Raw genomic sequence first — 15,931 nt, 5'->3', positions numbered from 1 at the left:
ATGGTTTTGAGTACAGGCATTTAACCACTGCGCCACTAGGGCTCCTTGAAGGTTGAAGGTTTCTTCCAAAATGCATCCAGGGATGATTTTTGGTTTCACCAGATGCCACTTTTCTCATTTCCATGTTGATGGTCTCTGCCATTAAAAAAACTACAAAAGTAATTATACCACCTTTGTGTTCAGACTCTCAAGAATCTGAGGCATTGATTGACTGATTGATTTTTAAACCCTATTCCCTATTAGTACTGATGCAAATCTCATTTTTAAAAAATCTCAAACTGTGTAAGAAATAATTTAAGAAACTAATAAGAAAAAAATATTTCCAGTGTTAATCATTTTTTTACAAAAGCAGTTTTACTAATCATTTAAAAAAGTGTGAATTTTAAACCAAGCTAATATAAATCAACATGTTCACCTACACAACCATTTAAAACAGATTCCATGAAGCCATAAAACACATACTGCGTTAGAATATGGTCATTTATGGCATAAATCAACAATCTGAAGTCCTATTAATTTCAAAAGAAAAGATTAATCCCATTTCTTCACTCCCTTGCAGATATCAAAGATGATAAATATGTTAACGTTTGTCTGCATTGTGCCCTTATGTCCCATTCCATGAAGAAATAATTTTTGTTACTATCTTTTAGACATCAAGTCAATTCATCCCATCTGTGTGCAAACCAACCCAAGTTTACTCAAGATCAAGAGGAATTGTGAGACTTGGAGCAGGAAAACTATCCTTGATATTTTAAAATGAGGTTGACTTATCAAACTTTTATGATGGCATTATAGGACATGCAAGTTAGGATCTTAGGAAAGTCACTATTAAGTTACTAAGGCAAGAGCTGTACTGTGATCTATAATTCTGGCCACCATTATGTTATATTCTCCTCTGCAAATATTATTTGCTACTTCTGGAAAATCTTGGGCATTCAGTTGACGAGGAAATGTTATTTGGCTCTTGCACTGCGGGCCAAATATAAACCCATTACTTGCACAACTGCAACCATTTATCTCTAAACAGATAAATCTGGAATGTCATGGGCATATAGATTGCAATTTATAAAGGTTATGGACTGCTCCCCTAATGGATAAAATTTCTTAATTGTATCCAGTGTCTTCATACTTATCATGACCAATTAGAGACCCCAGAAAAATAATTTTAAATCCCTTTTTCCTAATACAAACAACTTGCCTTGCTTTAAAGCATTCCAGTCCATCCTGCTTTAGAGAGGCAGTGTGGTACAGTGGTTTGAGCACTGCACAATGACTCTGGAGACCAGAGCTCGAATCCCTGCTTGGCCATAGAAACGTACTGGGTGGCCTTGGGCAAATCACAGTTTCTCAGCCTCAGAGGGGGTCAGAGGCAACCTCCTTCTGAAAAAATCTTGTCAAGAGAATCCCACAATAGGGCCTCCTTAGAGTTGCTGTAAGTTGAAAATGACAGAAAGGCACAAAACAACAACATTCTGTTTCTCCTATAGGAGTTGCAGCTTTCTTTTTGAGAGCCAGCATGGCATAATAGTTTTGGTGTTGTTGTTGTTATTGTTATTATTTACTTCTATCCCGCCTTTCTCCCAATATGTTGGACTAGGACCCTGAAGACCAGGGTTCAAATCCCTGCTAGGTCATGGAAACCCATTGGGTGACCTTGAGCAAGGTGCAATCTCTCAGCCTCAGAGAAAGGCAGAGGGAAATTCCCCTATGAACAAATCTTACTAAGAAAATCCCAAATTAGATTTGCCTTAGGGTCGCCATAAGTCAGAAACGACTTGAAGGCACACAACAACCCTACTTTGTTTTTTAAAATAAAAAAGACATGATAGTTAATGCAAATCTAGCAGAAATAACACTTACTAGTCACATCACCATCCTGCAAGTATATCTATACTGATCCACCTGTTTGGGGCTCATATATGTAACATTTGAAGTGAAGTATCAGCATGTATCAGAGTGTCATACTTCTTTGGCTGCCATATGTCATGATGATTATGAGAGGCAGAGGCAGAGGCTGCGACATCTGTGCTTAACATACATTACCATATACAGCACCATCTGCTGCTGCTCAAATATTATCCCCTAAATCCATGTGAACTTTCAGTGAAACAAGAGAAAGCAGTGGAAGAGGGGAAGGTTTCAAAATCTGTTTCTCTAAATACTTTACAGTTTTCTCTATACATACTTTATTCAAAAAAATAACCAAAACCACACACATATTCTTGCACAACTTTGGATTTCCTTTCTCAGTCCTGATACATTTGAACGTTTTGCTACTGAAAGGGTTGCCGCTGCACTTCTTGCCAAGAAGTGCAGCAGGAAACTGCAGAATTAACAGCAAGAAGCCACATTACTATGGAAACCACCCAGCCTTTACCTGCTCAGTCTTTGCTTTCTTTAAAAATAATAGTACCTTTATACCACTTTAGCTGCTGTGGTTACATCCTCTGGAATCCTGGGATTTGTAGTTTTGTGAGGTAGTTTAAAATTCTAAGCACTCTTGTGCCCTACCAAATTACAAGTCCCAAGATTCCACAGGATGCAACCTTGGCAGTTAAAGTGCTATCTAAGTGCATTAACTGTGTAGCAAAAGAGACTAAAAACAAACAGTGAATTCTTGCCTGCAAGATCCCCTTCCCCACTTTGAATTGTTCATCAAGGTTATAATTAGGACTGTTCAAGCAGGCATCACCACAAGTCATCCAGTCCATGAAGGTGAACATATTTATCAGCTTGTACAACTGGTGGTATTTCTAAGAGGGCATAAATAAAAGAAACATAGTGTATCAGTTAGTTTCTATCAAAATCTTTGATAACCATAAGTAACAATTAAACGGTATATACAAATGTTCTTTTTCTCTCTATTTCTATCTCTTGCTCTGTATAATATTATCCCCATCATGCTTTACATAAGTGAAGGGGTTCACATGACTACCCGAGACTTATGCGTAGTCCTCCATCCTCAGAACAGGTAGAAAAGCATAAGCCAGCTGAATCATTTCATAGTATCATAGAATTAAAAGAGACTTCAAGGACTATCAAATCCAACCCCTTGGACAGATTATCACAGCATACCTTTCTTAGATGAAAACTGTGGAGATGATCACACTGGGGTCAATTCCAGAACCATCCCACAATTATCTCATTATTGGCAATGAATGGGACAATAGTGCTATGAGAACATATTTTTCTCAGTTTTCTTAGTTTTGCAATCGTGTTATAACAACGAACCAATAACAATACAATGGTACGTTTGTGTTCCACAACTTTCCCTTCCCAGATTTTTTATATGAAGTTTTGGATGTGCAAAAAAGATGCAATTGTATCGGGCCCGAACAGAAAGGCCAAAATAAAGCTGCTTCAAGTCACTTTGGAGGTATGCTGTTTAAATGACACACGCATCTTAATAGGCCAGAAGCTGCACCAAAGCTGTGCTCCAGTCCTTAGGGCTGGAGCGTGGCTTTGGCGTGGTTTTCAAACTCTTAGGACACATGCATCATTTAAATAGCATACCTCCAAGTGATTCGAAGCAGCTTTATTTTGACCTGTCTGTTTGGGCCCATTATTAGCTTCTGCACATTTGCAATAGTGCGAATGAAGTGTTATTGGCAAGCCATTCATGGGGTTTCCCCGATAATAAGATATGTCAGGACGATTACTGGTTATTCATGGGAGAAGTACTGGATGAGCATGAAGTCGTGTGAAAATCTTCACATGATAACCTCAGGAATATTCTGTTTTTCTCTTGTTTTATAACCCTGTGTAGTAATCTCCTGTGATATTTCAAGCCAAGCAACATTTGAGTGTGGTCAAGATAGAAAAAATTATAAATGAGGAACAACACACAAGCTAGGAGGGGCTGCAGCAATTTGCTTTTTCCTGAGCCTACAGTGAAGGGCAAGATTCCCACCCTCTCTTCTCACTGAGCTAACTGAGTGCAAACTACTTTTGCACTTTGAAATGAATTTGCACCAAATGAAGTAAGCCAAGGACAAAGCAAGAAAGTGGGAGGTGAAGATAGAAACTGGGACATTTTAAAAGCAGCTGAAAAAGTGGGACAATGGAAGATTAACTGGAACCGTCCCAGCCAAATTAAGACAGTTGGAGGGTATGTCACAGCCTTACTATTTGAGCAACTAGACCAGATTCCTGGCTCTGAGCCTGATGATCAGAGTCTCTGCACCTAACAAGCAAGAGCCCACTGTAATAGCTGTTATAGAGACAAGGCTTGTAGAAATGGGACCAAAACCCTAATGGATGGCATATCCATATAGATTCAAGGAACTGTGCTGTTATTTTTAAAAACATAAAACAAAAATAGGCCAAAGTTTTAAAGGGTGCTGCATTTTTAATTTTTTTTAATAGTGTTTATAATATTGCACATGTTATGCTTGTGGTGCTCAGAAAGCTGAGTTTTCATAAATATATTAAACAAACAAACAATAAATAAAATTGTGTTTCTGTGTCCCCTGCTACTGTGGTTACTGAGCAGGACCTTACAAATGCTACAGCCTTCTCACAGGTTTTCTACTCAGGCAAACTCTATGTGCCTAACTTCATGCATTACAACAGAGGTGTTGGATGGATGGATGGGTTGACTGACTGATTAAATTTTTTCTATCCTGCCCTCTGTAATGAGATCTCAAGCTAGCATACAATTACAGTGTGCCTGCGTCATAGGCGGGTGCGCTTTATCCATCTCAGCATACGCTGAAAGCCACGTGGGGAGAAGGGGCGGCACGGCCCATAGGGAATAATGAGGGGCGTGCCCATGGCACGCACACACCGCTGCACCGCCACATGCACAAGCCCCATTCGTTTAAATCAGGCTCAAACATAGGCAGAATTTGCTTTATGCGGGGGAGTCCGGAATATAAAGAAAGGGCATACTGTAATATTAACAGTTTAAAACAATTCCAGATAAAAACAATAGAGTAGTTTATTTATGGTAAAAGCATATTAAACAAACCACCAGGTTAAAACGCAAAGAGGCTAAATCAGTAAAAAGTATGTTCATGTACACTGTAAACAAGATTGCTCACTGTTTCATCTCCACTCAATTGGCAGGGGAAGGGGAGGCATAAGAAGAAGTCCTAAAAGGTTGCAGCGCCAGAAAGAATATAAGACTGAAACCATCTTGAGATGGGATAGACAGACAATTGTCCATTGTTAAGAACACTGACTCACACTGAGGTTAAACACCTGCTTCAGCTATCAAGATAGTGCTCTTGCACACACAGCTTGACAAGCTGATATACAGCCTGTTGGATCAAGGTAGTCTGAATAACAAAATATGAAAACAAGTTAGATATTATCTAAATCCAATCTCTTGTTATCATCAGTGCAAACAGAGGGAATAAAGGGCTGCACTATGATCAATACCTGGGAATAAGAAGACAAAGAGGAGGACATATTGCAACCCTCTGGCACTGTGTAATAGTTTTAGTTTATGAGAACAAAGTTCTGTTTACTCTCCTCTCCTCCTGGCTGCCCTGCCAATGCACCTCACTCTTGACCTAAAGGGACCTCTACAGAGGCAGGGAGAGAAATTCCCCCTCTGAAACGCTCAGCTGCCAGCTGGGATATGGCCAACTGCCCAGCTAGCAAGTGAGTGACTTCACACAATGAATTTACTTTCCTGGACAACTATTTAAGCAGCTTTGCTTCTTAAGAAGGTGTTTCAGATCAAGCCAAAACCTAACCTGTTTTAGCAAGTTTTTGGCCAAGTGCAACCTGCCTGGCTTCCTCCTGTGCTCTTCCCCCCCCCCCCCCACACACACACTATAAGGAACACTGCTTAGCACATGAAGAAAGCAATTTCAAACTAAGCATAGAACCACTGCCACCTCCAGCAAAACCACTCACCACTTTGGGTGTCTGCCCTCACTAGAGGATGTCTGGGTGGACCACCACTCTTTTGCTGTGGTGACAGTCAGGGATCCAGCCTTCACCCTGTTGGAGTAAGAGCAACCCCACTCTTCTGAACAGGCAGCTGACAGAAGCAACAATCTGAGTCTGTGAGGCTTTATCCCTGTGGCTTTGGAAGTCGATCTGTTTGCATCTCGGCAGCCAGAGCTCCAAAGCAGCCTAAATGGAGGGAACGGCACAGGAGGCATTGCAGGGCATGAATTATTCATTCCCTTGTTCAGCTGCCAATACATCTACATTCTTCGAGGCCCACATGGCGCTCCACTTTTGTTTTAACAGTAATGGAAGACATCTAGCTTTCCTTTGATGGCAAATACTATGGAGCCTTTGCTCCACTCGAGGGCAACAGCAGGCAATCTTTGACCAGAATAGGGGGACCGCCACTCATGTCTGTGTCTCCCACACTGCGCTGTTGGGTCCTGTGTAGCTCACCAGAGACAAGGAAAAAATCTAACCAGAGATTTTGGTGGAAGGACTATATACTGTGGTGCACACTGAGTGGCAGTGTCTTAGACTTCGATCTGTAGTACACCTATTCCAAAAGACTGACCACTACTACCTTGAGATAAACTTCCTCCCTGTTTCCTGCAAAAACCTACAACAGCTAGCAAGGCATCTTTAAAAGAAACTGTTACTGGGTTTCCATTTTCTCATCCAAATGGTTTATGAGTGGAAGCTTCTCTGCAACATAGTCCTGGCATGATGATTGAACTGAAAATGATTTTTTTAATTTATTAACAAAACATATAGAAAGGACATAATACAAAACATACAAGACAAAACAAAAAAAATACATAAATGATTATATGATAATCCACATTAGTTTTCATACACTTCCAACATAACACATGGTACCCCGCTTTTATAACACCATTTGTATTCCTCCAAATTGATATTAAATCAATATAAAATGATTTTTTAATAAACTGAGTAAACACAGATTACAAATACATTTACAGTCTTAATTAGTGTTCTTGATTCACTGATTAAATTGTGTGCATCTATTGGTCTTCACTGGGTACCCAAAAGGTAAGGCTGGGTATCCATTTTGACACACAATTCCTACTTTTAAAATGCCTTGATAATTAGGGAAGGCAGACTTATCTGTATCTTGCTTATCAGGGTGAAGGGAGCTAAATGGGAGCTACAACATAAGGCAAGCATGGGAATCACTGTTTTCTAAATATACTTGGGCCTTGTTGGCTGCCCAAAAGAAAGTATAGATTATAAGCAATTTGTTAATTGGCCCTTATGTCAGACATAGGAATTGTTCAGCCCTACATCTGGAGATGTTATTGAACTGAGACTCCCAACATTCCTCATCATTGCCTATGCTGGTTATGGCTCCTGGGAGTTGCAGTCCAGCCACATTTATAAGGCTGCACAATTCCCACCTCTGACATAAGGGCCAATCAATAAATCACTTATAATCTACTACCCTTTCTTTTGGCAGCCAAAAAGGCCCAAGTATATTTAGAAAACAATGTTAGGCCAACTAAGCTAGGCTTTCTTGTTAATGTATGAAGGTACTTTAAACATTTTTCAACTAGAGGGAGATGTTAAGGAGCCCTGGTGGCACAGTGGTTAAATGCAGCCTCTCACAGCCACAAGGTTGTGTATGCAATCCTGCAGGGCTCCAGGGTCGACTCAGCCTTGCATAGGTTGCTAAAATTAGTACCCGTCTTGTCGGGGGCAATTAGCTTACACATTGTAAACTGCTTAGGGAGTGCTTAAGTACACTGATAAGCAGTATAGAAATGTACTTGCTATTGCTGTTACTATTAACTGGAAGAAAGAGGTATCTCAGTGGTCTGGACAACTGAGCAGCAGTAATACTCCAAAAACAGAATTTTTGGGGAAACAACTGTTGAAAATAAACCAAGCTGGGAAAATGAGGCCACATGAGAAAGATGATTTTGCACTCATACAAGTTTTACATTTGGTGTCAGAGTGAAGTATAAACAAATACTGTTGTGCTGGATTTCTGGAATAAGAATCGCAAGGTCTGAGCTTTCCATGAGACCAGGGAGCAGAAAAGCAGGTAGCACAGCTCTCTGGAGCAACTGCTCTGTTTTCCTAAACTGCTTTGGGTCCCATATTGGGAGAGAAATGGGACAGAAATTAAATAAGTAAATAAAAATTCTACAGGGCATTCCTCACATAGTACATACACTAATGCCAGTCCACAAACATTGGCTGCTGATCCGCAGTGATATTCCAGGAAATAATGCATATGAGATAATTATATCACACAAATATGGCACCAGTCTCTGACACATTGCAGGAAAATGCTGATCCACCACATCAGATAGTCTGGGAAGCACTGACATAAAAAACCTGCCAGAGATAAGTGTAAGGCAGGTGACTACTCTGAGGGACCTTTCAGCTGCTCTCCAGCTGAATCAAATGTCTCTGCTTCAGTTGACAGGAACAGGCAAGAAGAAGTCATTCATTTTACTGTCCTCTGACCTTCGGGGAATGGAATCTTTCTGTTTCTAGTTTTATCCCTAAGAGTGACTTGTTTTGAATCTCATTTAACCATTGTCTACTAACCCAACAAAGCAGGTTGAACACAAAGTTATACCTTAATATTAATAGAGAACTTTTAATTAAATTCTCCTCCCAACAAATTATTATTACCAAATAAATGTCAGGGATTTGAAGGTTAAAACACAGCACACAGGGAAATGCTTGATGTGTGTGTGTTTGACCATGAGCATTTCAGCAGAAGGACAAGGTTGATCAGCACAGCTGATGCTCATTGGCTCAAGGACACTTTAGTGTCTAGGTGCACGTAGCCATGGATGATGAAACCACCTGGCTGGATTGCACAGGGGATACTTGTCATGGTTACACACAGGAACTCACTGGGTTTGGGAGACCACATGGTCTGGAGTCTATATAAACCCAGGGGTTGCAAGGGATAGCTTGTGGGTTTGTAGTAGGAGTTGGTTTGGAGTTTTGGAGATCTGTATTTGTATGATAGCACTGTGAATAAAGAGCACTTTGGGAGATTTGGCTTCTCTGGTGTTTTGTCAGTAGAAGTCTTGCATCGCTTTACTGAGTGTCCCCGGAGGTTCCTGCATTGCTTCAGTTCCTGGAAGACATCCAGTTGCTGTTATCTCAATTGCTTTTGGAGCCACGCTTCTGCTTCTAAAATGGCTAGCTCTGCTACAAAGGTCTGATTTAACCCCAGGACTCGTTTGAGTTGCTGACAGTGGTTGTTGGACAACCACTGTCAGCAAGTTGCTCTGACAATAAAATCATGTTTCAGTAAATTAAACCAGGAATAACTCTTTGTGCTCTACCTAGATTAGAGTGCCTTACATAGTTACACACCCATACACCTACACAGCCACCCACAATGATTCTCTCCCTTAACAAATTTCAGTTTATCATAGGTTGTCTTTGGAAAACTATTTCAATGAGAGGAGGACTTTAATTTAGCTATATCAACATTTCTACTCTGGCTGTCCCTATTTGCTGCAACTGAAACAGTGAGCAGCATCAGAGTGACACATGACAATAATAACCACTGCAGCATGCCATGCTGGCCATATGCAACTCCTCCTCCTTCAAACATGGAGAACATAGCCCCCAAACATTTCATTAAGAGCTACCTATCCCAACTCACTTTGAGTCCTGCAGCAAAAAGAAACATCTATTGAGTAAGCAACATGTCAGCAAATCTGGATGGGCCAGTTCTGTAGGCCTTTCATTAAAATTTGCATTTTAATGCAAATTAACAAAAAACAAATGAGTGCCCTTTGAAGTCATTCCTAGGTTTCAGAGCAGGGCATAGAGCTGTTGAATGCATTCAAATAGCTCTGAGAAAGGTGTAGGCAGCCACATTGATAAATAATGCCATGAGCTCAACTGGCAAATAAACATAACTTTTCATCCTATAATCCCAGGGTCTTCCATTCAAACTGGCATTATAAAATATTGAAAAATTAAAGTATTGCAATAAAAATAAATCTGGGAAGCTGAGCACCTCTATAAAAGTAATATCAAAGGGTGGGTTATATCGTACGATGAGCGATGCTCAAGAGATTGTGCCAGCTCTCACTCTGGTTGTCGGAGGTGTTATCCCCCTCCTAAAACATGACAGCAGAGAGACAATGATTATGCCAGAGCTTGCAAATTTTACTTGTGTAAGACTACAGTTCCCAAAATCTCCCAGCCAGCATGGCCACTTGCCAATTTTTTCAAGGTCTGAATTAAGCACTCTCCTTTATTTGCATTATTTTCTATTGTCACAAAGTCTCATTAAACATTTACTCTGATGATCAGAGGTCTGAACAGCCACAGCATATCACGGATAAGCAAACCATGACCTTTCTGTACAACTGACCTTTCTCCATGAAAACATATATCTTCATGATAACTCACCTGCAGAATGTGGCCAATTTGCCTAGGAGAGAGGTAGATTAAAGGAAGGCCATGGGGTCTCCACATGCACCTGGAACAATTTAAAACATATTGGCTAAACCTACCTATTATTTTAGGGGAGGAACAGTGCTCAGTAGCAGAGCATATACTGTGCATGCAAAAGGTCCTAGATATGGCTCTGAAGGACCTCTGCATGAAACCCTGCAGAGGTGCTACCAGTCTAAATAGACCATCCTTCCACAGCTTGACATCCTCTCCTCATATGTTGGATTATGTGGAAATCAGGAAATGCATTGAACATCCATCCTGACCTCTGAGGGGAAGAGAGGGTGGGCCAATGCCATCAGGCCTCCCTAAAGGAACTGAGCCCTCCCAGAAGGCATCCAACTCCATCCTGGCCTCTGAGGGGAAGAGGAGGTAGGTCAATACCATCAGGCCTCCCTAATGCCATCAGGCCTATCCTTAAGAAACAGAGCCCTCCTTTCATCTGCCTTGGTCCAGGCCTCAAAGAGAAAGATGAACTCCAGGACCTGATCCCCTTCCCCACAACCATTCCCTTCTCCTTTTGTGTTGTGCCTTCTTAGATTGTAAGCCTGAGGGCAGGGAACCATCTAATTAAAAGATTGCATGTACAGTGCTGTGAAAATTTATAGCGCTATATAAATAAAGCTTAATAATAATAATAATAATAATAATAATAATAAAAAATAATCCCCTCATGATATGCAGGAATAGGCAATTTAGCTCTATCAGAAAAGTTAACACAGAAAGTCAAGGAACTGAATGAAGATATGGACGCAACTCTAAATAATCTTGGTTCACTTTTATTTGCTAATCAACCCAAGAAGACAAGCTGTGATCACTCCTGGTCATATATGGAACGATGCATTTGGTTACAATGTGTTGTACTACAAGTTTTCTAACAGAGGAGATAGCTGTGGTCCAATACACCTGGAGGATCCAGGTTAGGGAAAGCTGGTATAGCCTTTCCCTGTTCCTAACAAAGACCTAGCCTTTCCCAAAGAAAAGGAGATAATCTTTTGCATCATTAAACATTCTTCTCTTTACCCATTTTCTGATGATATATTGAAAGTTTAATATGTATTCCATGTTTTGCCTCACTATCCATTTCTCCTTTAGCACCACAGCAACATACTGAAGTTAATTTAAGGTTACTACTGCTAACAGCACAACCTACTTAATTTTTTAAAAAGTTTTTAAAAGTTTACTTCATGCAACTTCACACTGCTAGCTCCTAGCTTCTTTTTCAAGCTTGAATTTGTAACACTGAAATTCATGACCACGTTTTTGCAAAAACACAAGAACAAACAAGGGGGGCACTCAGTTTTTATGAAAAAGAAGGGGCCATTCTAATAAAAACCCACCCACATCAGCTCCATCAAGCTTTAGAGTATAAAACGTAATTCATCAGTAAAATTCCCCTTGATCCAATAGGGATTGAGGTCAGGACACAGTTGCTTAGCAATTTAGCAGATTAACATTTCCCAACTGTTACAGGTTTTGAGGGCAGCAATGGGGTGTTTACTGGGATAGGTCAATTCTATTCCTGGTTCTTTAACTCTTTTACTGCTTTATTCTGGGTTGGGCAAAGTAAGCTTCAATCTCATACACACTTACCTAGGAATAATATATATTGAAATCAATATGCTTAATTTCAGAGAAAAACTTCCTCTAAAACAAGGAGCATGATCCTCCACATGTGATTTTAGAGTTTGTTTTTAAATCCAGTTTCTAGGGGGGGAAACACTTGTAATTGTTACCATATTGATGAACGTTGGTGGTAGTGCTGAAGGATTGTAACCCTCTGCAGGTTCCAAAAGTGACCCTGGATTGCTGTAACTGCCTTTGTCTAGTTTATCTAAATAATCCATAATTGTGAATCATGTTTTGAAGTTGCTTGGAATTATTGCTAAACTAAGCACATTTTGTCTCAATTCAGACACAACAAACCACAGCGAATTGCAATGGTTACTTCCAATCTGCTGAAGGCTCAGAGGAGGATAATGAATGAGGTTAAGACTTCCCTAGGCTTGATCCTCTGGTGCTAAATGTGCTTTGGTGTAATTTTATCAATGAACATCAATAATGTGTCTTATTATTATCTTATTCAAGGAGTTTGAAGATTTTGGTTTTAGCATGTTCCCTTGTTCAAATGTCTCTGGAAAACAGGTTCCCTATCCTGAAGGCCTTGATGCACTCTTGCAGTGGAAAAGGATTTTTACAGGTGACATCTGATTCTGGTCAGAGACACTGGCTTGAAATGGAACAGGCAACAGTGAGAATCACATTCCAATTCAGGAACCACGGCTTAACTCTAAGAAACGCAGCATGTGTAGTGGCTTGAGCACTGGACTATGACTCTAGAAACCAGATTCAGAACCCCACTTGGACATGGAAACTGTCTAGGTGACCTTGTGCAAGTCACACTCTCTCTGCCTCAGAGGGAGGCAAAGGCAAAAATCCTTCTAAAAAATCTTGCCCAGAAAACCCTGTGATAGGCTCGCCATAAATCAGAAACAACTTGAAGGCTCACAGAAATCCTGCTAAGATCTTTAAAGTTTAAAAAAAAAGACATAATATTAAATGCAAATCTGGAAGGAATAATACTAATCACATCTCCATCCTGCAAGTATATCTGCAATGATCCACCTGTTTTAAGCTCATGTATGCAACATTTAAAGAAAACACCACGATGAGGTCACTTTAAGGTCAAATAAGCTGAAAATGATCTGAAGGCATAAAACAAAATGAGCACCAATTCTCAAACCTTATGCAATGTAGCAAAGGTAACACAGGATAGCAAAGGCGCTTAATGGATGAGATCCTCTTTATGCCTTAATCCATCTCTATACAGAGCCTGAAGACAAGATTGCAGAGGGAGAGGATTTATTAGAAAGGGTTGTCCCAAACTACTGCACTAGATTAATTAATTTTGTGGCAGCAGCCATAGCACAAGATGATACGGTTCCATTCATTCTTCCTACTAACATAAATCCGTTCCAAATCCTGCCAGGAGTGATGGGCCAAGAGAACTTCCCGAGCAACTTGAGTTCAAGGCTGTTATGAATGAGCACTCAGTGTAAAAAATAGTATCTTACTCTGTGCCAGAGACTGACTGGCCTCTGCTCCTTGACACACATTGATAGTCATGTCACTGACAAAGAAATAAACTCTCTTAACAAACCACAATGTGGAATTATTACCCTAATTAGTACATACAGCAGAGTCTTTTGTTAATGAGCCAGAACATCAATGGATCTTAGTCTTCTTTCCTTCTTTTCCTTCTTTACTGCCAAAGTTGCCACTCGGTCATTTTAGTAACAAACATCATGCACAGATGGCAAGTAAAGTATCATCTTAAGGAAAGGAAAGAGAAGTTTACACTAGATAAGATAGTATTGTGCGGCCTTGTGAGGTCTTAGATCAGGGTGAGCAAATGTGGCAGGTACAGGGGCCTGCAAGAATTGCTAAAAATCCCCCCCCCCCAAAAAAAAAAAACTCCAAAGCCAGCTAATGTTTGGTTTTGAAAAACTAAAATCTATTGCCTGTTAAAATAGTGCAGAGGATCCTGCTATCTACTTCAAAGGTGAGATGCTGTTTCTGGGGCTTCTATGAGATGTAATTCACTGGAGGGGGAGCAACTAAAAGGGTGGTATGTAAAGTGACATGCAAATGCATTGTGCTATATAAATAAACATTAACAACAATAACAACAACAGTTTAAGAGACTAGACAGGACTTAAGGACTTCAAAAACAGCATTTTGCCCACCCACCCTGTCTTAGATGTAGTCTTTGCCTATTAGATATGCCTTTGAAATGTGACTACAGACACTTGAGGCTTTGTGGGCTACTAGAATTTAGGTGTCAACTTTCATTTTCACATAAAGGCTGCAGTATAGTTAGGAAGAAGTCTTTTCAGCCACAGGATGAACAGCAGCTGTATGCATGAAATTTGCATGAGAAACCGAATGAAAAATGTACGATCATATTATATAACACAAAGAGGAATATAGCTAATATAATTAAGAGAGTAGTTCTCAATCTTTGGTTCTCCAAGTTATTTTGGCTTTAATTCCCAGAATCCTTGACCACTGACTGGGTGGTTCTGGGAGCTGAAGTCCAAAACACCTAGAGGACCAAAGGTTGAGAACCAACCACTGATCTAAGAGGAGCATTTGACACTGAATTTATCCTTTCAAAAACCTCCCCCCACAACATTTAGAGATTTTATCATAGAGTTGGAAAGGGCCTCATGGGCCATTGAGTTCAATTTTACATTTCATAGGTATATATGTCAACCTTGCTTATAAAAACTACTATGCTTTATGTAGGGCACAAAATCACAATTAATTTAGGAGGCAGCTTGTTTCCTATTCTGGAAACAACTTCACACCAGTTCTGAGATCACACCAATTTTGCTGGTGCTTAACTTTAAATCTCAATATAGCTTAATATTTGGGTACATGGTGGTTTAGCATCTTCTATACACTTCTGCCATGCTTTAAAGTTTTTCTCTGGCCTTTCTTTGGACATCCTAGGGCCATCTTCTTGTTTGTGGCACTGCATATTTCATCCCCCCCCCCCCCCCTGCTGCTGCCACCATCTAATTTTCCTCAACTCAAGTACTTTAAAGGACTCAATAAGGACTTTTTTCTTTTTTCATTATCAGACTTATTAAAATATAATAATAATAATAATAATAATAATAATAATAATAATAATTTATTTATAGCCCGCCTTTTCATGGGGAATCAAGGCGGATTACAACATGTAAAAACAACGTGTTACATATCAAATCCAATTAAAATTTATCCTCCTCCCAACCTCCCATCCCAAATTATAAAACAGAGGCCTGTTACAGACTGCCAAAATAAAGCTGCTTTGGGTCTCTTTGGAGGTATGCTATTTAAATGATGCATGGGTCCTAAGAGTCCGGAGGTCGCGCCAAAGCCACACTCCATTCCTAAGCACTGGAGTGGAGCTTTGGTGCAGCTTCCACATTCTTAGGATGCATGCATCATTTAAACAGCATACCTCCAAAGAGGCCCGAAGCAGCTTTATTTTGGCAGTCTGTAACAGGCCAAAATTAAATACATTACAATATAAAATGTTATAATGATAAAATCAACAGAGTTGGGGAAAAGAGGAAAGGACTCTACAATAGGAGGGAGAAGATGCTTTTGTGCTCGGAGAGGGGAGCCTAATTTGGAAAGGCCTGCTGGAAGAGATCCGTCTTAATGGCCTTTTTGAATGCCGCTAAGGTGGTAATGTGGCGGATCTCCTCAGGCAGATCATTCCGTAGCCTAGGAGCAGCAATAGAGAAGGCCCTCTGGTAGACAGTGGACAGACTGAAGTAAGTTCATCCCAGAGGACAGTAACTGAATCTAGGTTTTATTTTACACAGAACTTTTATAATGCTGCTCTTTTATTTACAGTACTGTGATTGATGTTCACTACTTTTCTGTTTTATTGTGCTGATACCAGTAGGGTGTAATACAAGTTAACAAACAAACAAATCCATGAATTAATTAATTTACACCCAGAATTTATTTCATCCACCAATACACATATGTACTTGGCTGTGGGACA

General features: G+C 40.1%; 1 protein-coding gene across 8 annotated transcripts in view; it reads right to left on the bottom strand.

Annotated features, from left to right (window-relative positions):
* The window catches only part of TMEM229B (transmembrane protein 229B), a 68,086-nt gene that overhangs the window by 39,459 nt on the left and 12,696 nt on the right, over nucleotides 1-15,931 (bottom strand). The window contains exons 1-2 of one of the 8 annotated variants that reach the window (XM_089521714.1): nucleotides 5,866-5,945; nucleotides 2,622-2,753 (exon numbers count right to left, since the gene is read on the bottom strand). The exons of 5 other annotated variants lie outside the window; for them this stretch is intronic. In XM_089521714.1, coding sequence (XP_089377840.1) covers nucleotides 2,622-2,656 — 35 coding nt within the window. In that variant the 5' untranslated portion in view covers nucleotides 2,657-2,753; nucleotides 5,866-5,945. Of the gene's footprint in view, nucleotides 1-2,621; nucleotides 2,754-5,865; nucleotides 5,946-15,931 lie in introns of those variants that run through there. 2 more of the 8 variants (XM_089521713.1, XM_089521722.1) reach the window with 2 other exon arrangements.

The sequence above is a fragment of the Sceloporus occidentalis genome, unplaced genomic scaffold (assembly GCF_023333645.1).
Source record: "Sceloporus occidentalis isolate IW3139 unplaced genomic scaffold, rSceOcc1.0.p SCAF_4, whole genome shotgun sequence".
NCBI classification, from domain to species: domain Eukaryota; kingdom Metazoa; phylum Chordata; class Lepidosauria; order Squamata; family Phrynosomatidae; genus Sceloporus; species Sceloporus occidentalis.
This window is presented reverse-complemented; position numbering and strand designations above follow the sequence as displayed.